The sequence below is a fragment of the Diospyros lotus genome, chromosome 1 (genome assembly GCF_014633365.1).
Source record: "Diospyros lotus cultivar Yz01 chromosome 1, ASM1463336v1, whole genome shotgun sequence".
Classification (NCBI taxonomy): domain Eukaryota; kingdom Viridiplantae; phylum Streptophyta; class Magnoliopsida; order Ericales; family Ebenaceae; genus Diospyros; species Diospyros lotus.
The window spans coordinates 23,764,276-23,789,677 of NC_068338.1; the positions used below are offsets into that span (position 1 = coordinate 23,764,276).

Genomic DNA, 25,402 nt, shown 5'->3' on the forward strand with positions numbered 1-25,402 from the left:
TTCTAGACCCTCCTATAATCCCGCCATACGCCCCTCCAGCTCACCCACTCTTTCAGAGACCTTCATCCCCATGGATCGATTGCTCTGATACCAAATGATAGAGTTCCCACTCAATTCTGCAGCTTCACTCTCCAAATCAGTAGATAACTAGCTGATTTAAAGTCCTCAATTTTAGTAAACTAATCAAAAAGAAGAAGAACAGAAAAAAATGAAGAACAAGGCCAATTCGAGAGGGCCTCCTCTCCCATAATCTTCTTCAAAATCCTTCACACCTTCTCTCCTCTTTCCTCTCCCTTTTGTATGGATTCCCCCGACGGTTACAGCCACGTGAGGTTGTTATTCCTAACTGCCTCTGACAATTCTACCCCTGTATTCTTTTCCTCAATTACCCTCTTGCCTCTTTTCTTTCCCTTGCGCTAATACGTGTGTTGTATTGGTGCTCTATCAATCTGCTCGCCAGCATCTTTCTAGCCCATCCCTAGTGTCAAAACCTTCCGTTGCTGAGTGCTTCCATTGCTGTCAGTTTACTTCTTCCATTGCTGGTGTCAAACTGCTTGTTGCTGAGTCTTCACCATGACAGATACTTCTGAGACAAAGAATGGTGCTTCATCTGACATGCCAATGGGGAGTTTGTCTAACAGTGACCTTCTAGGGTTACATCAATCTTATAGGCTTGATGGAAGGAATTACTTACAATGGGCGCAACTTGTGCAGACTTTCTTGAAAGGAAGAGGAAAGATGGCCCATCTGACCGAGCCTAGTCCAGATACTAAAGACCCTAATTTTGCTGCATAGGAAGTAGAGGATTCCTTGATAATGTCTTGGCTATGGGGCTCAATGCACCCTGAGGTAAGTAAAAATTGCATGTTCTTGTCTACAGCTAAGGAGATTTGGGATACTGCAAAGCGTACTTATTCTAAAATGCAAGATGCCTCGGTTATTTTTGATATCAAGATGAAAATAAGTGGTACTAAACAGAGTTCTCTAACTGTCACCGAGTACTATAATAAAATGAATGGATATTGGCTTGAGTTGGATCATTATCAAGATATCAAGATGAAATGTAGTGAAGATGCAGCCACCATAACTACAATATTTGAAAGAGATAGGGTAGTTGAATTTTTAGCAGGCCTTAATGCTGATTTTGATCAAGTAATGGTGCAGGTTCTAGGGAAAGACAAAATTCCTTCTTTAAATGAAGTCTTTGCTATTGTTCGTAGTGAGGAGTATAGGAGAATTGCTATGCTAAATGAGACTTCGCTTGAGGGATCTGCAATGGCAACTAACAAGAAAGATGCTTCTCAGTTTAGGTCACAACAAGGTGGGAATGTTTTTAATCCTAAAGCTCAAAATAAAGATGGTTTATGGTGTTCTTTTTGTAAGAAACTCAAGCATACCAGGGAGACCTATTTTAGACTCCATGGGAAAGAAGTGGTACTAAATAAGGTAGGAGGAATGAAGAATCTTCAGAATTTTCAACCCCGACAGCAAGTTCAAGCCTATCAAGCTGCCAAAGAGGAAGAGACTGCATTGGAGAAGACAGACTCAGTTACAACTGATTCATCTATCATGACCGAACAGCTTAATGCTGAAGAAATCAGCAAGCTTAAAAGCTTCCTAAAGACATTCAAGGTGGTTCTTGTTCCATGGCCCAAACAGGTATTTGCTTGAATTCTGAATCTAGTATTGCCTCACATACTATTAGGAATAATCTATGGATTTTGGATTCGAGGGCTACTGATCATATGGCCTTTGACATAAATGTCTTCGATTCCTATACCCCACTAAGTAGCTCCAAAAAAGATAACGGTGGCCAATGGTAATACAATTCCTATAGCTGGACATGGTAATGTAAATCTTAATTTCTCATTACCTATGCAACATGTTCTTCATGTCCCAAATCTTTCTAGCAACTTGATTTCTATTCATAAGCTAACCAAGGATCTAAATTGTTGCGTTGTCTTTTTCCCAAACAAATGTGAATTTCAGGCTCTGGACACAAGGAAGAGGATTGGAGTTGGTGAGGAATGGAATGGGTTGTATTTTCTAAAGACATGCAATGCTGATCTTAAGAAGGAGATACCTTCATCCTACTCTTCTCAGCCAGCTTCAGCTTCTTTGATTCCTATTCAACCAACTGTTTCAATTCATGATTTTTGGCTTCAACATTGTTGTTTAGGGCACCCTGCCATTAGTACTATGTAGTTTATGTTTCCAACTATGCTTAGAAATTTGGACATTTCTAATCTTCATTGTGATATGTGTAAACTTTCTAAACATCATAGAGTTTCATATCCTGTGAGTAACAATTTATCTTCTCTTCCATTTACTTTGATTCTTTCGGATGTGTGGGGACCATCTAAAATTCCTAATTGTTTTGGGGCTAGATGGTTTATTACCTTTATTGATGATTATATAAGAACAACTTGGGTTTATCTCTTAAAGAATAAGGCTGCTATTAGTTCTATCTTGCCTATTTTCTATAAGATGATATCTACTCAATTTGGGTCTCAAATTAAAAAATTCCGAACTGATAATGCAAGAGACTACTTCAATCATCACTTGCATAACTTCTTCCAGCAAGAAGGTATAATTCATGAGTCTTCATGTGTTGATACTCCTCAACAGAATGGTGTAGCAGAAAGAAAAATGAGACATTTGCTCAATGTTACTAGAGCTCTCTTACTACATCATTCTGTCCCTAAGTTTTTCTGGGGGGAGGCAGTTTTGACTGCTGCCCATCTAATTAACCGAGTTCCTTCTACTCTTCTAAAACACCAAAGCCCAATTCAATGCTTGTCCACCTATTTTCCAGCAGTGTTTTCTCATACTCCTCTTCCTTTGAGAGTCTTTGGTTGTGTTGCTTTTGTCCATGTATCCAAACATCATAGGGATAAACTGGACCCTCGAGCCCTCAAATGTGTGTTTCTTGGTTATTCGCCCACTCAAAAAGGGTATAAGTGTTATCACCCTGCTACTAGAAAATTTTACGTGACCAAAGATGTTACATTTGTTGAAAATCAGTCATTCTTTGGTCCTCCTAGTGCTAATATTCAAGATACACATATATCTTTGGCTAATATAAATAATGATCTTCCCATTTTGGAAACCTCTCATGATTTGCAGATTCATGCTCCATCTAACTCTTCCTTAGATGAACAGAACTAGCCGGAACCTCCAGAAGAACAGTTGCCATCCACTCCAATTCGATTCAAAGGATCTCCCTATGTATTTAAGAGGAGAACACAACAACAACAGCCCATTCCAAAACCTCTTCCAGCACCAGTTTCCTCTCCTGATCCAGGTAATGAAACCTCACGTTGTTGTCCCTCTGATTCTCAGCCCAATTCTGCCACATCTAATTCACTACCTGCATCAATTACTAATGACAATGACCTTGATCTACCAATTGCCCTTCGCAAAGGGAGCAGAAGTTGCACCCAACACCCTTTGGCCAATTATATGTCCTATCACCGCTTATCTCCAAATCATAAGGCTTTTCTAACTTCCTTAGACACAATTCCTATTCCTAAGACAGTTAATGAGGCTTTCCAAGATCAGAATTGGATTCAAGCAATGCAAGAGGAGATGAGGGCCTTAGAAAAAAATCAGACATGGGACATTGTCCCTAAGCCAAAGGGAGTCAAGCCCGTAGGCTGCCGATGGGTTTTTAACCTCAAATATAATGCAGATGGGTCCCTAGAAAGGTATAAGGCAAGGCTAGTTGCTAAGGGATACAGACAAACTTATGGTATTGATTACCTAGAAACTTTTGCTCCGGTAGCCAAAATGTCAACTATGCATATCCTATTAGCCCTGGCAACGCACTATGGCTGGAAGTTGCACCAATTTGATGTAAAGAATGCCTTTTTGCATGGAGATTTAGAGGAAGAGGTGTTCATGGAACCTCCTCCCGGCTTTGATAAAGGGTTGCCCGGACAGGTATGCAAATTAAGAAAAGCTCTTTATGGCCTTAAACAATCTCCTCGGGCCTGGTTTGATCGTTTTTCTAAAGCCATGAGGCATATGGGTTATTCTCAAAGTAGGGGTGATCATACTCTTTTCTTTAAGCATTCTTGTGAGGGAAGGGTAACAGCTCTTTGGTTTATGTGGATGATATTATTGTTACTGGAAATGACAGTGAGGAGCAGGTACACTTAAGGATAATCTGTCTAAGACTTTTGAAATTAAAGATCTTGGCATTTTGAAGTATTTTTTGGGTATAGAGGTAGCTTATTCTAAAGCAGGTATCTTCTTATCCCAAAAAAAATATATTCTTGATCTATTGCATGAGACAGGTTTGCTAGGTGGCAAAGGTGCAAGTACTCCGGTGGAATTTAATGTTAAACTATGTGATCAAGGTCAACCGGTGGATAAAGGGAGGTATCAACGATTGGTCAACAGACCAATCTACTTATCTCACACCAGACCAGATATTGCCTTCGCAGTAAGTTTGGTTAGTCAGTTCATGCATTGTCCTATAGAAGATCATATGCAAGCTATACGACGAATTCTGTGCTTTTTAAAGACAACTCCAGGTAAAGGAATCTTATTTAAAGCTGGGACAGATTTGGATATCACAGGATACACTGATGCCGACTATGGAGGGTCTTTGGTTGATAGACGTTCTACCACAGGTTATTGTGTCTTCTTAGGTGGAAAATTGGTTTCTTGGAGGAGTAAAAAGCAAGGGGTAGTAGCGCGATCAAGTGCGGAAGCCGAATTTCAGGCACTAGCAATGGGCTTATGTGAGTTGTTGTGGTTGCGAATTATTTTGGAAGATTTGAGGCTTTTCAGCCATGGGCCAATCAAATTGTGTTGTGATAATAAGTCAGCTATAAGTATAGCACATAATCCTATGCAGCATGATCGCACCAAATATGTGGAGATAGATAAACATTTTATTAAGGAAAAATTGGAAGCCGGATTAATTTGCATTCCGTATGTGTTTTCGGAAGAACAGTTGGCTGATTGTTTGACCAAAGGGCTGCCCCCTAAACGGTTTGAAGACTTGGTGTGCAAGCTAGGGATGGTTGATATCCATTCCCCAGCTTGAGGGGGAGTGATAAAATATATTCTCTATTCTCCTTATTTATCTTGTACTTTATTTTTATCTTATTTCTTTCTTGATTAGGTTTATTTGTATTTTTCGTTGTTGAAATCTAGTCCTATAAAATAGGAATGTAATCTCTAAAATCTAGGAGAATTCTTAGGAAACTCTTGTATAAATATTTTTCATTTGTATCAATAAAATATACGGGAATACCGCTTCCCTTCCTCCTTTTCTACAGTTATAGACTTATAGTGTTCTGATTCTTTTTTCTGGTAACGCAACTCACATGTTGATGCCGCCAGAACATAACCCCACACCACAGAATTGTTACTCAACTAAAACTATTTAACCCTATGAATGTGAATCGTGGTGAGTCAGAGGTTAAAATGACAAAATTGCAAGTGGAAATGCTACAGCACCATGAAAATTGCTCCACTCTACCCAAATAAACCCATGAATGACCTATCCACCCAGTTACAAAATGCTTCTTTTTTCCTTTTTCAACTTAATTATATGCCTGCAGATACTCATCTTTAGGCACACTCCAAAAAAATGGATTGAGGAGAGAATAATATATACTTCTGCACTTCCATCTAACAACTTCGCATTGCTTTTCTGCAAAGCTCAAATACCTCAGAGATGGAAACCAACAAGCCATATATCAAAATGATGCAGTCAAATTAAATATAAGGCTTGAAACAGAATATAAATTGACATATTTCAGTCACTAATGTATTTTAGCTTCAAATTATCACTCTATATTCTCATTTTATGAAGATTTTACCATCTCAAGTAATAGAAATTTAGGGTTATTATTATTGATTAGAATACATAAGTTTATCTTTGTGCTTTTAGGATTTTTTTGAAGCCTCTATATAAAACCTCACAGTGCAAAGGGAAATTCCCTCCCTCATTTTTTCCTAATCCCTTTCTTTTCTCTGCTTAACTCCTCTCTCTCCTATCCTGTCCATTCTTCTTCTTGCTGTCTTAGTTCTTATCTGGTGTATCTTCACTGTACTCATTCCACACATTCTTTTTGCACTCTCCTTTTAAGTCCTGCATCTCTATTCTGTGATGTTTAATAAACAAGGCAACATTCTAATCCACCCAATTAGACCAGAGAAATATTTTGTGTATGAAGATCTGGAAGTTATTTTCCATTTTGCTAGATTCCATTGTAGTCTTTTGTTTCTTGTTTTTTTCCCCTTCTCCTCCTCCTCTATGAACTTCTCTTTATACCAATCAAGTCAAACAAAATAAACAAATAAAACCTCAAAACAACACACACACAATTTTGCTAATAATTATAACATGTAAGCAAACAGTACAAACATGCATCAACCTGAATCTCCAATTCTAATTTGAACAAAAATTGAGTAAATGTAATAAGATTTGACCATATCCCTCCATCGTACTTAATCATGCAGCAATTTATGATAATACTCAACATCATTATAAACCAGAAATTAAGTATGGAGTTCAAGACACATACCCAAAGGACAGTTCCATCCCCACCAAGAGTTATGATGACATCAACTTTCATGTGAAGGAGCAGAATTTCTTTGTCTGTTAAAGCAAAATGAAGATTTATCACAATCTTACTAATTAAACTTTTGCCTATAATAAAACAGAACCACAAAAGAGTACATTGTCATAACATGATCAAATTCATCACTAGTCCACTAATGCAGGACTTCCAACCCAGAGCGTTAACTGGAAAACTGGGGTATCATCATCTTTTAGCAGCTTCATGGCAATGCATAGAGCAGTGGCTGCTGCTATAGTTAAATATCCATAACTATTACCCTAGCAAATTCTCTGTTCCACCCATAAGAATTTCACGGAGAGATCACATAAACACTAGTGAAATATTTCTTTCAGTAGTCTGTGTGTATGTTACTATCAACTGACGGCAGCTTGAATAAATTTTAACAACAAACAAGTGGAACACAAATTGGACAGGTTATTAGTTCCTTATCATGCAAAGATTTGTCAATATGAAACAGAAAAGAAGCAAACTTAAAAATGCTATTACATGAATGACTAGATAGTAAAAAAGCATTAGAGAATGATGAGAAAGTAATCATAAATGCAACTTAATATAACAATTTGTTCAAATTTTAATATCCAAATAACAATGTGCCAAACCTCACCATCTTGCCAGGTTTCTACAAAGTTGTAGTATGATGACTCTGTTAGAAGTTCAACCCTTACTCGTGGTTCCACAAGAATGTTCAACTTTTTCCGCTCTTTCAACCATCTGATAATGAAATGAGAGAAATAAAGCATCTAATAAATAGACTCCAGGCTCATCTTGTCCGATCACAAAGGTAAGAAAACCATAAACAAATGAAAATAAATGTCACAACGGAACCTCCATAAAACTTTATAAAGAATACCAGATAAATCTAGAAACGTTCATGGTGCACAAATTTCCAGAACTTATTTTATGTTTGCATAAACAAGTTACCGTCAGAAAGCAAAATGGAATTACTAAAGCCTCGCGCCCTTCAACCTTAACACTGGAATGAGAGATGCAAAGTGGAGAAGGAAAAAGCAGGAAAGAAAACTATGAAAAGGGCAGCAAGGATAATGTCTTTCCTTTGCTCTTTTTAGTTGAACAGGAACGCACATAGCAGGAGAAAGCCTATGCTAATTAATAAATCTAGTTTTGCATCCTTCACCATTAACTCCATCAAACAACACAATGCTAATCAATCCAAGGTTGCATCATTCTGTGTTAAATCAATCAAAGGGCAAAAAAGCAATTAGACATCCTCCATAGGTTCCCTATTCTCCTTCATGAGTTCTCAGCTTCTGCCCATTGATTTCAAAATCTCTGTTAGACTGCCAGGATTTACTAGCTCCATCCATTTTTTTATTTAAGTCCCTTTGCTTTTCTTGCCTAAAATTTCACAAAAAAATAAATCAATCAATAAAAGGAGGTGTCCCCCGTGCACAAAGCTCTCCACTTTGTGAGGCTCGTTTTATGTAAATAGCATTTCGCTTGCTCTACAAGAGGCTGTTTCCACATTCATCCCCCACCCCACTTCTCCCTCCTATTAACATCACAAAGGAGAATATTTCAAAAGGCCCCTTACACTTGACATGGAGATGATAGCATTAAACAGGATGAGATGATGAATAGAAGGTCAGCATGTCAAACTAATTGGACTGCGTAATCAGATGTAGAAGATCTAACATCAAAATCCTAGAGTAAAGCAATTAACCTGCTCACATTGATAATCAGAGAGACTTTTACAGCAACAATCGCATAATAAAGATCTATTTTAAAGATTGTCCCCAACTAACTTAATAGTAACATGCAGGAAATGGTGTAAAGCTGCGGGAACAATCATCTCTATACCTGATCATTTCTGCACATAGAATACGGGCAGAGGTTGAACTTGGTTTAGTCAGAATAAGTACAGTCTCTGGCGTAGTTTCCCACTTCAAGGATACCTGAATTCAAAAGGAATATTCAAAACAAAGAAGCTAAAACCCAGAATCATATGCAGCAAACCAGAATCATAATCCCATAATCTAACAACATCACTAGCCTTAATCCCACTTCTACAATAAGAACAACATCACTAGCCTTAATCCCATAATCAAACAACTGTGATGAGTGAAATTAGCAGCAAACCAGAATCATATGCATCTGCAGCAGTTATACCTGTTTACAGCTACGTTCTGCAGTGGTAATATTTCCACTCTCAAATGAAATAATTTCATGTTTTTGCTGTTCACTGTTTTCATCTTTGCAGTGCCATGACAATTTAAATGATGCCTGCATCAGAAAGCAAAGTCTCAATAACATTTCAAATCACATATCTTCTAGCTGAAAACAGTACAGGATTTAGCTGTACTGTCACTTGCTGAAACTCAAAAGACACAACTGAGAGTTCCTTGAAATCCTTGTTGAGGTTCCCTATGAATACAGAGTTTACACAGTAGAGCGCCCTCCCCCCCAAAGGGAAAAATAATTAATTAATTAATTAAAAATGTGTAGTTTGATGGAAGCAGTAAGTCAAGAAACTACTGTACCTCGTATGAAAATTCCCAACATTGTCAACTAGTAATCAAACTAATAATGATTCATATAGATAAGAGGGGCACACCATGTCAGAAAGCATTGCAAACTGACGTTATTCAGAAGAAAATACCTTTCTCATATTTTTGTTCTGAGCCATATCTGAATCACAATCAAGTTCTCCATCTCGAAGCGGTTGATGGGAGCAATTTATATGCTTTACAGAAAATGTTTCAGATTGCCTATAAGCTTGATTTGACACCACTAGTTGGTCTGTCAGGCTGTCTGCCCTCTCACAATGAAAACCACCATTGCATTCTCCACATAATGGCTCTAAAAATAATATTAGAAAATCTCATTGTAAGAAGATAATTATTAAGATTTTAGAAGGAAAAAATTTCAATTGCAGAGAAGAACTGAAGGAGCCATTTTAAGCAGAAGGAAATAACTTTAACCATTGGTCTCTCTAACTAAACTAAATCTATGTTGTTCAGGAATTGAACATCATAGTCATAATAATAACGTGTCAGCTTTGGCATCTACTACCATGTCAATCAAATATGGATAGAAAAGATTAAAAAAAAAAAAGATGTAAACAGGGAAAACAAATGTTTGTCCTTTTCAAAGAAATGCTTGTCTGTCACTACATTGATTTTTTCTATATACATAATAACAATATGTAAACTGGGAAAACAAGGGTAAAATTAAAATTGATTTATAGTGGAAAGATAACAAATGCCAAATGAAACAAAAGCACAAACCAAATGAATAGACATTTTCATCAAGACATTTATAACATTGTCCTGGACTTCATCTCCTGGCATGTAACAAGATGAAAAACAGTAAATCGTAACAATAGAATGCATACCATTCTTCTCATGTCTAGGAAAATTATAACCCAAAGAAAAGGTGTGGCATTTTTTCTTCCTTCAGCAGAATCAAAATGGCAATGAGAAATCAAATGGCTAAATTAAGTTTTCTAAAACCAGGATGATGGCTTTCTAAATAACAACGTATACTTAAATTGAAATTAGCAAGGAACCTAACTGGAAAAAAAGGTCCATATGGCAAATAGAATTCTAGAGGGTCATATGAAACTCAAACATGTGTTGAAGGAATAAGAAACAAGCTATCTCAACTTAAAGTTTTAGAGAGAGGATATATCTTAACCTTTTATACACTGCTATTGAGTGCCATAATTGTAAGGTAAATGTTCAGATTTGAACAGAGTACCTTCTTGCTCTAAAACCTTGTTAGTAACCAATATTACTAACTCATCTCAACACTTCTGTTGGAGAATGATGTAACTAAATATGTGTGCCCAGCAATATGAACAAAATCAGCAGATCAGACGAAAGGCCAAGCCAGATATATTTAACAACACAAGTCATTTGAATCAGGCAATAATATAACAAACTGAAACAACCAAATCTTTCATTCAAAAGTTTCTTCCTAATTTTCAATATTAAGGCATGAGTGTCATAACTCTTGTGAATGGTCAACATATTTGGTGGATTTCAGCAATGGAAAAATACAAAGCCAGCCCTTTGGAAAGAGGTTGTCATGGTGTGAAGACCCTCTCTCAGAGATCCCGCTATCAAAGGATTCTGAGAGGAAATCTCAAAAAGATTGGTACAGATAAACACTCAAGTAAATAAATTACCTTTTTTTTTTTTTACAGCAGAAGAAAAATAAATATTAAAATCAAAGTTTATTTAATACAAACATTAGGGGTTTATTTATTTACAACTCTCAAAAGGTTCAATTACAACATAACAGATTATAACAATCTTGCCCCTACACTTGAAATACTCCCAAAGACCTTTTCAGTTGGGATTGCTCTGTACACAAGACTACCCCACAAGAATCAAACTCCACTGGGCTCACCCTTAACCTTTGCTTTCCCCTTTCCTAGAATGATGTTAAAGCAAGTATGAGTCATAAGGCTCAGCAAGTATAATTTAAAAAGAACGTGAAGTAATAGGAATCAAAGCATTAAAGAATAACTTAACACATTATGTGCACCCATGCCATGCTTTACCCAATCACATAACCTTATGCATATGTACAAATGCACACATACGGTCCTTGGGGCCTACATAAGACATTCTAGCACCTAAGACCCTAAATACAAGTAAAAATACATATCTGTAAACAAATCATTAAACTATGGATCGAAATCCTTCCTCGCGTCAGGCTTACACCTACCGAGCTTATGGCATAAAAACCATCAACTGTGAGCCGAAGCTCCCTCACGTCAGGCTTTCGCCTACTGAGCTTAAGGGTACCCCAACGAACATAGTCCGCCATGCAAAATAATAGATGCGCAAAGTAATTATCGTGCACGTACTCATAAATATATTTATAAATTCATGTATGATCACATGTCCCCAAATATTCCACGCACGTGACCTTATATGACCAAATGATATACACACCACCACGCCCATGTTTGTACATTAACAACATACATGTAGCCCCAACGATGGTCAACCATAACATTAAATCAACAAATGCATGTATGATTGACCGATACACATACAAGATGCAACCACACCTACTTTAAATGTGAGGACCCAACAAGAGAGAGGCGTCATTCCTTTGAAAATATAGGGTGAACCAAACCTTATTTAGGCTTTTGGATGAGATTCATCAAGTATTCAAGGAAGAAAACAAATTCAGAAATAACAATTAATTTTTCAAAAAAAAAAAAGGTTTAGGAACTTGCATCTGAAAGAACAACGATATAAAAACTTGTATTTGAAAGAAAAGATAGATATAGAACTTGCCTCCGAAAAGAAAACAAGGTGGTGAGAGAACTTGCCTTAAATGTTTTTCTTTTGATTATTACTTGAATGGAGCTACTAAAGTGTTAGAAGTGAATTTGAAATTATGAAGATAAGAAGAGAGAAAGCTACGCCTTATACAAGCGCAGGGGAGGAGGGGCTTCCAGTGCTTCCTCTTTTTTTTTTAATATATATTATATAATAATATATTAATATATAATATACATATATATACACAACACGCGCACACAGCACTTCCGTGACTCCCCCTTCTCTTTTTTTTTAAATATATATTATATAATATAATATATATATATACACAACACATGCACACAGCACTTCCATGACTCCCCTTTGTCTCTTTTTGTTTCTTTTTCTTTTTTATATATATTAAATTATTATAATAATAATATATTATATATACACTATTCACCCATGAGCTCTTGCGGTGACTTCTCTTTTCTTTTTTTTTTAATATAATATTACATATTATACATAATATAATATTATATATATTTATATATATATATACACATATGGGCAACTTTGCCCACCTTTCCCCCAATCATACCCAGCCGCCATTTCACTATTTCAATTTTTTTATTAATTATTCTAATATAATATACTATTACACACATAATATTATATAAGAATTAATCACACCATGAGAATAATTCTTACAACTAATATCTCAATAAAATTATCATTAACTTTATATATATATTTTTTATCATCTATTAACACTTAATGTTAATTTTAATCTCCGATAATTCTTAATGGAGGAAATATAGTCTTTGGCCCAAAAATAGCCAAATAGTTGTTTCAATAACCGAAACGCTATAAAAGGTCGACTACTTTAATTATCCATCGAAAATATGCCATTAGGGCTTCATGAACCCAAATTTTCAAAAACAAATCATTACTTACACTTTAGTCCCTAAACTTTCACAAAATTACAAAATATGCCTAAAAACCAATTTTCATGAAATTTCACACAATTATGGTTGATCATAATCATGCATATTCCATCTTCAAACATATAATAGCTCAAATTCATTGATCGATAAAAATGTGCAACACATGCGAAAATATTGACAAAGTGACCCAAATCTCGTTAACAGGTCGTTACACATGGCACCATGAACAACATCACATGCCTTAATCCCATTAGCTGGGGTCAGCTACATGAATTCTAGAACTCCAGTCATCTTTATCTGCAGTCATATCCTTGTAAGAGGATTGTATCCTATGCTACGTTTCAACGTTTGCCTCCAAGTTTTCTTGTCTTCTTCTCCCTTTTTTCCAAACTTTTTCCTTTTCATCCACTCACCTCGCAAGTGCATCTATTGATCTTTTTATCATATGTTTAAACCATCCTTAATCCCTCCAACCTTATTACATATGATCTCATTAATATTGTCTTTCCTTATATGGTTACACATTTACCATAACATTCACTTCTCAACTACATTTATATTTTGCACATACTGGTACAAAAGAAAAAAAAGGGTCCACCACCCAACATTTTGAGTTATACAACAAACATAAGCATTGCAATAACCCTATCACTCAAACTATATGAGCTTTTTTCTCTCTTCATTGAAAAGAGATGATCTAAAATACAGCTTTCCTAATGGACTAGGCAACAAAATAATGTAGAGAAACCAAAAACTTTTACTCACTTCTAGCTTACACAAAAGCAAACAACCTATAATCACATTTTTCATAAAGTAACAATTGCGCACCATATAGTTAAATTGATGTGAGAAATCAGTACCTTGATCAAGATTACGATTATAACAAAAACAACGATGGTAATAACAATTATACAATATTAATAAAATGAAACTATGAAGTCTGACCTCAACATCTTATAGCTTCAACTAAAATCCGTCCTTACCCTTCATCATATCAAAAACCATATTTCTACTAAAGATGGGCATCTTGCCATAACAATGCATGTGGTTACAAAAAATTTGGGACCTAAGTTAACATTTAAACTTATAGGAGCAAGCAATACACCTTCGAAGGTACTACTATGACAAACTGCATCCTTTCCCAGGCTGATTAATCTAGCATCCTTGCCAATATAGAGATCAAAGATCAACAACCAAAATAATTTGGCACAAGGTATGCAACACCAGCCCTAAATGTGAACATACCGCTGTCAAAGGGTAACATAGAGCATAGCGGCAACCACCTCCACCCCCTAGCCTGACCTGTGACACAATTTGAGTAGCCTCCCCAGGACTGTGGCAACGCATAACAGATTATCGGTTAAACCTCAAGATGGAAAATGATAACTTTTTCATTTATCTCAAACTTCTTTACTCCAAGTACGTGTTCCAAGTCTTGACTTAGCTCCTCCTACCTTACTTTCCTTGATTTAAAGCTCAGTACACCCCGCAATCAACCCTAACATTCAACTCTTTATTGGATATTTGGCCAACTTCACATGTTGTCACTGATCGTTAATCATCCCTTTTTAGTAGTCAATCTCCTAGATAACAGTCAATAATGCCAACATTCAAGTGAGCTCTCATGGTTTTTGTTTCCTACAGTGGACTTAACAATCAATTGTGCCCTCTTCATTTGACCTTTCAAGCTTACTAGTTCTTAGCAAGCAGTTTTGGCAGTCGATTGTGACCCATTTCCTTCACTAAATTGATCCTTCAACTAATTAAACCCCCACATGCCCATCCTCCACCAATTCCCTTCAACTTATGTGGCATTTCCAAGGCACTCAATAAGATAAACATGATATAGCAAAGATTCTAAAGATAATTTAACAAAACTGAACCACAAGCTAAAGCATGCTTCCTTCCTTCATAATAGGGTTCAACATAGTTTGTATCAAGTATCTTGATTATACATGTAGAAAATATGTAGTTATTCAATTTTGAATATTCCATTAAGTGTACAGTTTGTTACAATTTTATTCCTAGGATATTTCTTTTCCTTCTTCGATAGTTTCTAAGTTATAACTAACTCCTATGGAGCGGTTACATCTGTACCGTATATATTGCTCTGTAAATTTCGAATACAGTGATGTTGATTTTCTGTCAAAATCTACATGGTATTAGAGCAGTCCTAACACTCATTCCAAATCTGCGACTAATTTCATTCCAAATCTACATCTGATAACTTCGATTTGTTCTTCTCAATTTTGTACCTGATTCCATTTCTATTCCACCATACATTTGGATCATGTTTCTCTCGTGTTTTTCGTCTACAATGGTTTCTACTGTTGAAGTTTCTTCGTCCTCTCAAATTCCCTCAGTTCCAACCCCAACAGGAGGATCCGATTCCTCTGCTCTTCCTATTACTAGACACAAATGAATGGCCACAATTATCTACAGTGGTCTCATTCAGTCATGATGTTCATTTGTGGCCGAGGAAATAATGAGTATCTCACTGATGTTACCTCTAAACCGAAGACCGATGATCCAATGTACAAGGTGCGGAAGACAAGAGTACAATATGGTCATGTCATGGCTTATCAACTCCACGACGAATGAAATCGGTGAAAACTTTAGTCTTTACGAGACGGCACAAGAAATCTGGACAGCCACCAAGGAGACATACTCCGACATGGAAGATGCAGTAGAAGCCTTTGAAATTGAAGGAATTCTCCATGATTTCTGTCAAGGGGATCTCACCATCACCCAACAGTCGATTGACAAGATATTGGCAACAGCTTGATATGTATGAGACAACGACATAGGAATGTCAAACCGATGCTGGAAAATACAAGAATATTGTTGAGAAGAAGCGAATTTATAAGTTTTTGCTAGGTCTCAACAAGAATTTAGATGAAGTCCAAGGGTGGATTTTGGCCATCAAACCTCGACCAAATCTGCGTGAAGCTACCTCAAAAGTGCGACGTGAAGAAAGTAGAAAGAAAGTATGATGGGCACTGCAAATCAGGCACTAACTACTGAAGTTTCTGCCATGCTTTCTCAAGGAAGGAATGCTCACTGCACCAAGAAAGGTAGACCCTAGGCTGTGGGAGGGGGAATTGTGTAAATTGAGGGTTGTTGTTGTTGTAGATTGGTTAGAAGTGGTTAGTGGTTATCTCGATTGTTGTTATGTGGTTAGAAGCAATGGTTGTTACATGGATGTTGGGGCTCTAAATTACTATAACTAAAGAGCAATTGAGGTTCCCTATAAAAGGGTAGTTGTAAGAGGATGGGATTCAGGCAATTAAAGATTGAATCTTTCCCTCTTTTCCTAATTTCTCTCTCGTTCTCTCTGTCGATTCTCTTCCCAACTCTCTCTTTACTTCCAATTTCTCTTGAATTACCCTAGTGCGATCACTGCAAAAAGGTAGGACACACCTGAGATACTTGCTAGAATATCCATGGAAAACCCCTTGATTGGAAACCAATAACTAAGAAAGAAAGTCATGGACATCACACTGCAATAGAGGAGAATTCTATTGCAGTTCCAAATGGTCAATTCAACAAAGAACAATTGGAAATTGTTCGGTAGTTAATTTCCCAAGCTCAACAGATATCAATCACTCCAACCGTTGCCCATTCAACAATAGCTACAGTAACCCAAAAAGTAATTTTCTGACTACACTTAAGGCTAAAAGGATGGAGAGGAATGGCATTTGGATAGTTGATTATGGAGCTTCTAATCATATGACTAGTGATATATCTCTAATCCGAGATTTCCAACCTTGTTCTAAAAATTACACTATGCGTATTGCTGATGGTTCCATATCAATAGTGTATGGTATAGGTTCTGTTATCCAGAACCTTACACTTGAATAAGCTATATTGGTTCCAAAATTGGATTATAATCTACTATCTATTAGTCAACTTGCTTTGGAAAATAATTGTATTACTAAATTTTCCCCAAACCACTGTTGTTCTGGATTTGAATTCGGGACAAATGATTGGTAGTGCTGAGTTGCATTCGAGACTCTATATGTTCAATGTGACTGAGTCCTCTAGAAGACAAACTCATAAGATAGTTGATGGGAAATGTTCTTTTTCAACTCTTAGGTCTAGTAATGATAGTGAAATTATGTTATGGCACTATCATTTGGGTCATCCTGGTCTTTTGTATCTCAAAGAACTCTTTCCATCCTTATTTAATAAAAATTCAATTGATGTTACATGTGAAGTCTGTTAATTATCTAAGCATTTTCATAATTCTTATCCACATCAAACTTACCAAGAATCTCATCATTTTTCATTAATTCAAAGTGATGTTTAGGGACCTTGTAAAATTAAAAGTGTAACCTGGGCAAGATGGTTTGTTTCGTTTATAGATAACCACACTCGTCTCTCTAGGTACTTCTCATGAAAGAAAAATCCAAGGTAGGTCAACTATTCAAAAACTTCCACATCATGGTTCAAATTCAATTCAACGCCAAAATTCAAATTCTCCGTACCGATAATGCCAAAGATTATTTTAATTCTATTATTGGGGCATATCTAGTTCAAGAAGGTATAGTCCATCAAAGGTTTTGTCCTAATACCCCTTAACAAAATGGGATTGTTGAAAGGAAAAACAGACACTTGTTAGATTTTACTCGAGCGCTTATGATATCCTCTCATGTTCCTAAAATTTTTTTAGGGGATGTTGTTCTCATTGCTACATTTCTTATTAATCGAATGCCTTCTCGAGTTCTCAAAATTTCAGACTCCATGTCAAGTCTTTCTCAAGGCATATCCAATCAACCGTTTCATCTCATCTATAACTCTTAAATTGTTTGGTTGTACTTCTTTTGTCCATATTCCTCTTCAAAATTGAGATAAATTTGATCCTAGAGCCATTAAATGTATTTTCCTCGGTTATACTCCAAATCAGAAGGGATATAAGTGTTATTCTCCTCTCACAAAGAAATTCTATCATTCTATGAATGTTACTTTCCTAGAAAAACAGCCTTATTATTCCAAAACCAACATTCAAGGGGAGAGTGAGAATTCAGAAGACTTTTGGTTTTGGGATTTTGAATCATCTTCTACTACTGTCCTTCCTTCGACTCCTAGCCCAAAGTCTCATGTCACTGAAAATCAGTCAAATTTACAACCTAGTCCAAAATCTCATGTCACTGAAAAATTAGTCAAATTTACAACCTTTGAGTGTTCCATTATAGCAGTTACAACCTTTGAGTATTCCTTCAACTATTAACAACAAAGAGTTAATTGTCTATTCTAGAAGAAAGAAAGATCAAGGACATGTAGAAGAACAAGCGCAACTCACTACTAACCATGAAGCTAAACCAAATTTAATTCCAAAAGAGACACAAAAAGGTAACACTGTTTCTAATTCTGAAGAGGTGAATTTAGATGATCTTGATCTACCAATTGCCCAAGGAAAAGGTGTAAGGTCCTGCACAAAGTATCACATCTTCAATTTTCTATCTTACAAGAGGTTGTCCCCAGAATACCGTGTTTTTACTACTAAACTCATAGATATTCAACTTCCTAATAATATACTAGAAGATCTTCAGATACCTGAATGGAAGCAAGCTGTAAATGAAGAAATTGGAGCACTTGAAAAGAATGGAACTTGGGATGTAGTCAATTTGCCTCCTGGAAAGAATCCAGTTGGATGCAAATGGATTTTTACCATTGAGCACAAAGCAGATGGAAGTGTTCAAAGGTTCAAAGCTCAATTAGTTGCTAAAGGCTTCACACAGGCTTATGGTATTGACTATCAAGAGACTTTGGCTCCTATTGCTAAATTAAATACCATTCAAGTACTTTTATCTCTTGCAATGAATCACGACTGGAAATTACATCAATTAGATATCAAGAATGCTTTTCTCGATGGAGATTTAGAAGAGGAGGTGTACATGGAGATACCTACAGGTCTTAAGGATCAAACAAAGTCTGTAAGTTAAAGAAATCTCTTTACGGTCTCAAACAGTCTCCTAGAGCTTAGTTTGACAGATTTACTAAAATAGTAAAGAAGTTTGGTTATTCACAATGCTAATGTGATCATACTTTATTTATAAACAGTTCTCCTAATGGAAGAATATCCATTATTATTGTGTACATGGATGATATAATCCTAACAGGAGAATGAAGAGGAAATTAGCAAACTCAAGAGATTTCTTGCAAATGAATTTGAAATCAGAGACTTGGGAAATCTAAAATATTTTCTTGGGATAGAAATTGCAAGATCCAATACAGGTATTGTAGTTTCTCAACACAAGTATATTATTGATCTACTTAAGGAAACTGGAATGCTTGGATGCAAACTTTCAGATACTCCAATGGAGATTGTAACTAAAGATAGAGAGGAAAGGAAAAATGCTCCTACTGACAAAGGAAGATATCAGAGATTGGTTGGTAAACTTATTTATCCATCATATACAAGGCCTAATATTGGTTTTGCAATAAGTGTAGCCAGTCAATTTATGAACAATCCCGCTGAAGAGCATATGAACCAATTCTATCACATTTTGAGATACCTAAAGAAAACTCTTAGGGAAGGTTTATACTTTAATAAGACTAAAAAAAGGAATATTAAGGTATTCACTGATGCAGATTGGGCCAATTCTGTTACTAATCCCAAGTCAACTTCTGGATATTGTACTTATGTATGGGGAAACTTGGTAACTTGGCGCAGCAAGAAGCAAACAGTTGTGGCTCGAAGTAGTGTAGAAGCGGAATTTACAACAAAGGCTAATGGAATATGCGAAGGAATGTGGTTAAAGCGATTGCTCCTTGAACTTAAAATTGTATCAGGTGATTAAATTAATATATTGTGTGATAATCGAGCTACTATAAGCATAGCTAAAAATTTGGTTCATCGTGATCGAACTAAACATGTGGAGATAGATAAACACTTCATAAAAGAAAAAGTTGAAGATGGGACTATCAATATTTCTGACATACCTACTACTCTTCAGATTGCAAACATTCTAACCAAGGCTCTACCGAAAATCAAGTTTGAGGATATGAGATCTAAGCTGGGTTTACTTAACATTTACAACCCAGCTTGAGAGGGAGTGTAGAAAATATGTAGTTATTCAATTTTGAATATTCCATTTAAGTGTACAATTTTTTGTAATTTTATTCCTAGGATATTTCTTTTCCTTGTTCGACAGTTTATCAGTTATAACCGACTCCTATGAAACGGTTACATATATACCATATGTATTGCTCTGTAAATTTTGAATCCAGTGATGTTGATTTTCTGTCAAAATCTACAATACATGCTTGCTAACATAATACAACATGGATATCCACTAGCTATAGGATTTAATACATAATTTCAGAATAAAGAGTCTTCTCAAAATACCATGGAAGCTCCCAACTCTTCCTCTACCATCATTCTTGCTTAGGCAAAAATGGTGTCATACACATGGCATAAGTTCAACTGCACGGTAAGTGCATCTATGGCATGCAAACATATTGTCAATGCATAAGCACGCACACAACATGGTGGCAGCTTCTTTTGAACACATTTTACTTTTGGATACACCCTATGTTCATGTATCATTCGCATTCTTTGTCCAACATTGTTCCATGCCTAGACAAAGGCAAAGGCTTACCCCTAGCAGCATGGTATCATCATTCATTTCCACATTTCACATGAACATCATTTCTATAGCCATCATAACCCTGCCTCCTTCATGAACCTCACAAACATTTCATGCATACATGCAATGCACATTAAATCATACTATTATGTTGCCACATCCCTTTCAAGCATAAATCATCTAACATGCCACACAGAAGAAACCATATAACGCACCTTACCTTAGAGAATGTAGATGAATAATTCAGAATTTCCATATAATGCTTTTCCTTCGTCCCAACAGAATTTCCATCCTCCTCTCTTTCTTCTCTTCTTTCTTTCTCTCTCTTTTCTTCTAGCTTGTACTAGGGCCTCGCACTCTAGCTTTGAGAGCTTCTCTCTATTCAATGTGTGTTGAAACCAAATGAGTTGAATCCTATTTACAGGCATGAGGCATCCCAAGCTGTTGAAGCAGTGGATGGATGTCTCCCCAATTTTCTGCCACTTGTCACCCACTAAGTGGAACTCTCCTATCTTCACACATAGTGAGCTGATAAAACACTTCTCCAGCCAGCACATCATCCTCTAAAGCCTTTCCATGCATTCTAGAACAACAGAGAATCAGCTAGAGTTGTTTGAGGATGCATTAATCCCACTGAATTACCCTTAATCACTTTAATTAACCAATAATCCAACGTTCACATATCTCAACCAAAATTAATAATATTTATACCATTTGAAACCTTTCATCATGCTTAACAACATATTTAAAGTGCATTTAATTATCTCTTCATTTAACCATCCAAAATTAAGCATGAAGTCAACTGCTTACCTGACCTTTTTCTCCTGCTTCAGAAGTGAATCAACACTCCCACTGTTGATCAACTACTGGCTTCTTGTTGTCACTTACTTCTCCTTTTAATCAATTATTGATCAATCCTTTTTTATCCTCAAGAAAAACATGGGGTATTACATGACTAGCCTCAAAAAACACCACAATGACCTGCACCTACATGATAGTGAGCTTGGTTTGTTTCTCTGCCGATCATAAAACCAGGGTTCTCATCCGAACAGGCAGGTTGATTCAAGACCTCACAAAGACATTAGCATAGTGGGATATGGCTATGACATTGTCTACTCTTAAACCTCAAATCATGAAAATTTGAGCATCCTGTTATTCTTGCAATGCCTTCGACTTTAACAATCCATACCTAGTAATTTGTGTGGTCATCTGGTTATATTCACTAGAACATGCCATTTGCACAGTTTTCCAGCTTATCTTCCACTGAGAAAACTCTAGCATATGCTAATTTTCTTCCCTCACACTAGTTATCATCTCAAGGTGATCGCTTGAATAAACTTATTCTTCACGGCACAGTTTGACTGCCAAAATACCGTCATGTAAATATGAGGAACCTCTGGTCATTTTCAACTTTACTTCATTTTTGAAGTTGTAGTTTAGAACTAGACCATCTAACTGGGAACAACAATCACAAGATTTAATCCCACTAGGAGTGGTCAACTACATGAATTCTAGACCTCCAGCCATCCAATTTGAGAAAAGAGAAAAAAGCATGCAAGAGCATGGCTCTAATGCATTACATAAGCAAAAGTAAAGCGAGACCTCAAAATAGGCCAAGTCTTTTAAAGTAGTCAAAAATGTGGACATGTTGGAATAAAGTTTGTAGACATGATGATATATTGGAAAAAGTTACAAGCTATTTAAGTGAAAGACTAAAATGGTTGAAGAAACATGCAAATTTTGGTACTGAAATGATATGAATAGCATGTAAAGTGTGGTTGATAAAAGATAAGCATACGAGTGAAGAAATAGAAAGGCAGAAAATGCAAATGAAAAAATAATGGGGATATACAATGGAAGAGAACAAGATGAATGTACAGGAATACAAACATAAACCTGAACAAACAAGATCTCAGGCAAAAAGAGATTGAAATAGGCCCATCTTTTCACAGAACTGTTCAGAATAACAGATTAGAGAAAGATGGTCAAAATGCTACAAGCATCACATCTCAAGATCTCACTTGGCAGTACTAGCTTTGCCTGCTTGGTTATACAACTACTAAACACTGCTATTTTTCTAGTATGTAACATGGAAATGGCCCTTACAGTTACAGCTAACTACTATAGATAGGCATGCTGAGATATTTTGGTTGAGAGAGAGAAATTGATGTCAAAGTTGTTTTTGTTTACAGCCTTACTCTTGCTTTGCAAAGGGGCTGGCTCCATGACCTACCTATCACAAAGGAGCAACCTTATCGTTGCTACCAAGGCTTTGAAATCACAAGATTAAAACAGAAAGAAAGAGAGAAGAAGAAGATAGTAATTTAGCTTTCCATAGTAGGGATGGACACAACAACCACATGCTAAAGAATTAAGAATAGAAGAGGCTCTGATCACCACCACCTCCAACAATAATTGCCAAATATAGACCATTTTTGACGCAGCGTGTAGCGCGTGTGTGAAAAAACACACCAAAATAAACCCTTGAAAGAGCAAACTTCAATGGCCGAAGATTGGCTTTCAAGAAGACGCAAAAACAAGACTATTTTACTAAGAAAACCCAAATAGGTTTCTGAAATTTGATTGATTAAAACTTGATTACAAACTCTAGATCCTAGGCATATTTATAGTATTTAGCTAATCCAAATCCATCTAATATTTGGAAAACAAAATCCAACTAAAATCATAATAGAAATAAATCATAAATAAAAGTTAACTAGAATCCTAATAAAAATAAAATCCTAATCAAACATGAAGTAGAATCCTAAATCAAGTAGAAACATGAAATAGAATCCTAAATCAAGTAGAAATATAAAGTAGAATCCTAAATCAAGTAAAATTCTAAAACCTAAGAAGTATTAAAATAACATTATGGCACTACTATTTTGGTGATACTGTTCCGGTTTGGTTGGGTTGGCCTTGGGCCGAGTCTTGATTGGTGACCGCATCATTCACCTTCACTTGAGAAAAAATTCGACCTCGAATTTTGATTCTGTTTGGACAAATCCACATCCGGTAAGTACGAAGAGAGATTAGCCACATTGAATGTTTGGAAATACCCATATGATTAGGCAAATCCACAACATAAGCATTATCATTGGTCTTCTTTGTAATCTTGTAATGACCATATTTCTTTGATTTGAACTTGTTTTGCTTTCCTGCTGGAATCCGTTCCTTCTTCAAGAATATCATGACTTCATCTTTAACCTCAAATAACTTGTGCTTCCTATGCTTGTCAGCTGTCGCCCTGTACTTCTTATTTGTGCAACTGTTGCTTGACATTTTCCTGAACCGCTTGAACTTTTTTGCTAAGGGAACATGAGCAAAGACATTCCTCCCCTTCTTAGCCATATCTGGGTTGGCATGAGTCCAACCATCGCCATGTTTGTTTCCATCTGCCTCCACTGTATTATTACTGTTAGATTGAGGACGTTGAACATTCCATCTTGAGTGCTTTTCTAATATGGTAAATTTTATCATAGGTCCTTCTCTTTTCATCAGCTTTCTTGATTTTGACTCCTCAATAGCTTCTGAATTCATCTATAGATTTTTCTTGCCTGGAGAAGTATTATTTTGCAACTATTTCGAATAAAAGCTTATTCCATGACTACCAGTAGTCTCTCCATCACTTAAAATATTGATGCTTGAATCCTCCTTTGGCCTAAGCACTTGATCAGCTATAGCAGCAGTTGAGTTAACTAGCCTAGGAGATCCAACACCCCTATCCACAAAGAGACCCATGTGACCATCTTGCTTTTGCAATTGCAAAGGTGAATATGTTCTTATTGCCTTAGATTCAACCATGCCAGAGCTTGAATAAACTGTAGAAGGATTTGCTACCATGACCTCCATCTCCTTTACAGTCGCAAGTCAATCAGAAGAAACACCGCCATCCTTGGGTTGCGAGGCAATGCTTGAGCCATCGGGCCTGGAAAATACTCCAGTATGAGTCAATAACCTTGGAGTTTCTGTCATGTTAGCAGCATAAATCAGACCTGAGTTTGCAAACATTGAGGTTGCTGGGACAACATAATCTTTGAAATCAAGCTCCACTTTAGAAGCTTTGGTTTGATTCTTTTCCACTATGGGTAACAAAGTATAACGCACACCTTCTTTCTCAAGCTGATATGTGTTCTTCCTACCCGAGTCCGAGTGCTTAGCATCCACATCAAATTGCCAAGGCCTCCCAAATAAAATATGGCAAACATCCATATCAACAATATCACAATAGACTTCATCGGAGTACTTACCAATAGAGAAAGGCACCCTGCAACGTTCATCCACATGTATGCCACCAACTTCTTTGATCCATCCAATCATGTAAGGGCTTGGATGTTTTTCAGGAGTTAACTACATCTTTGCCACCACGTCTCTTCCTATGATGTTCTCCTGACTTCCACTATCAATAATCAACTCAAAGATTTTTTCTTTCATCGTACACCTCGTGCGAAAAAGCTTATGCTGTTGAGTAGTATCTTCATTCTTTTGAGATAGCATTAACTTCCTCACTACACAGGTATATTGCCCATGTCCATAATCTTCTTCGTCATCCTCCCTATCAGGCCCGCAATATACTTCCTCTTCAGCAACATCTTCCTCTTCCTTTTCTACAATGTTAACTGTTTTCCTCCTTGGACAATCACTAGATCGATGCCTAACCTCATTGCACTTGAAACATTTTAAAAGAATAGGCTTTGCATAAGGATTAGGGGATTTTGGAAGATTAGAAGTAGTACCTCGAATGTTTTCCCCCGTTGTAGCCTTATTAGGGTTGACTATATGGGGTGGATTGGAGGGTTGTGCTCCTTGAACCGACTTGCCTTTATCAAAAGCTGGTTGTTTATTTTCATTCCCACTATACCGATGATAGTTGTCATTACGAGATCTCTCACTCAACATTAACTCGGCCTTTAAAGCTAAGTTCCTTGCTTCTTGCACACTCAGAACCATCTGAACCCCAATTTTATCACGAATAGCAGGCTTCAATCCATTCAAGTAACAAGCTGCTTGTTGATTGTCAT

General features: G+C 36.5%; 1 protein-coding gene across 1 annotated transcript in view; it reads right to left on the reverse strand.

Moving 5' to 3' along the window:
• LOC127799147 (NAD(H) kinase 1-like) overlaps positions 1–25,402 on the reverse strand; it is a 45,882-nt gene that overhangs the window by 11,558 nt on the left and 8,922 nt on the right. The window contains exons 4-8 of the mRNA XM_052332899.1: positions 9,220–9,419; positions 8,730–8,843; positions 8,421–8,515; positions 7,207–7,313; positions 6,546–6,619 (exon numbers count right to left, since the gene is read on the reverse strand). Of these exons, the coding sequence (XP_052188859.1) occupies positions 6,546–6,619; positions 7,207–7,313; positions 8,421–8,515; positions 8,730–8,843; positions 9,220–9,419 (590 nt within the window). The remainder of the gene's footprint in view (positions 1–6,545; positions 6,620–7,206; positions 7,314–8,420; positions 8,516–8,729; positions 8,844–9,219; positions 9,420–25,402) is intronic.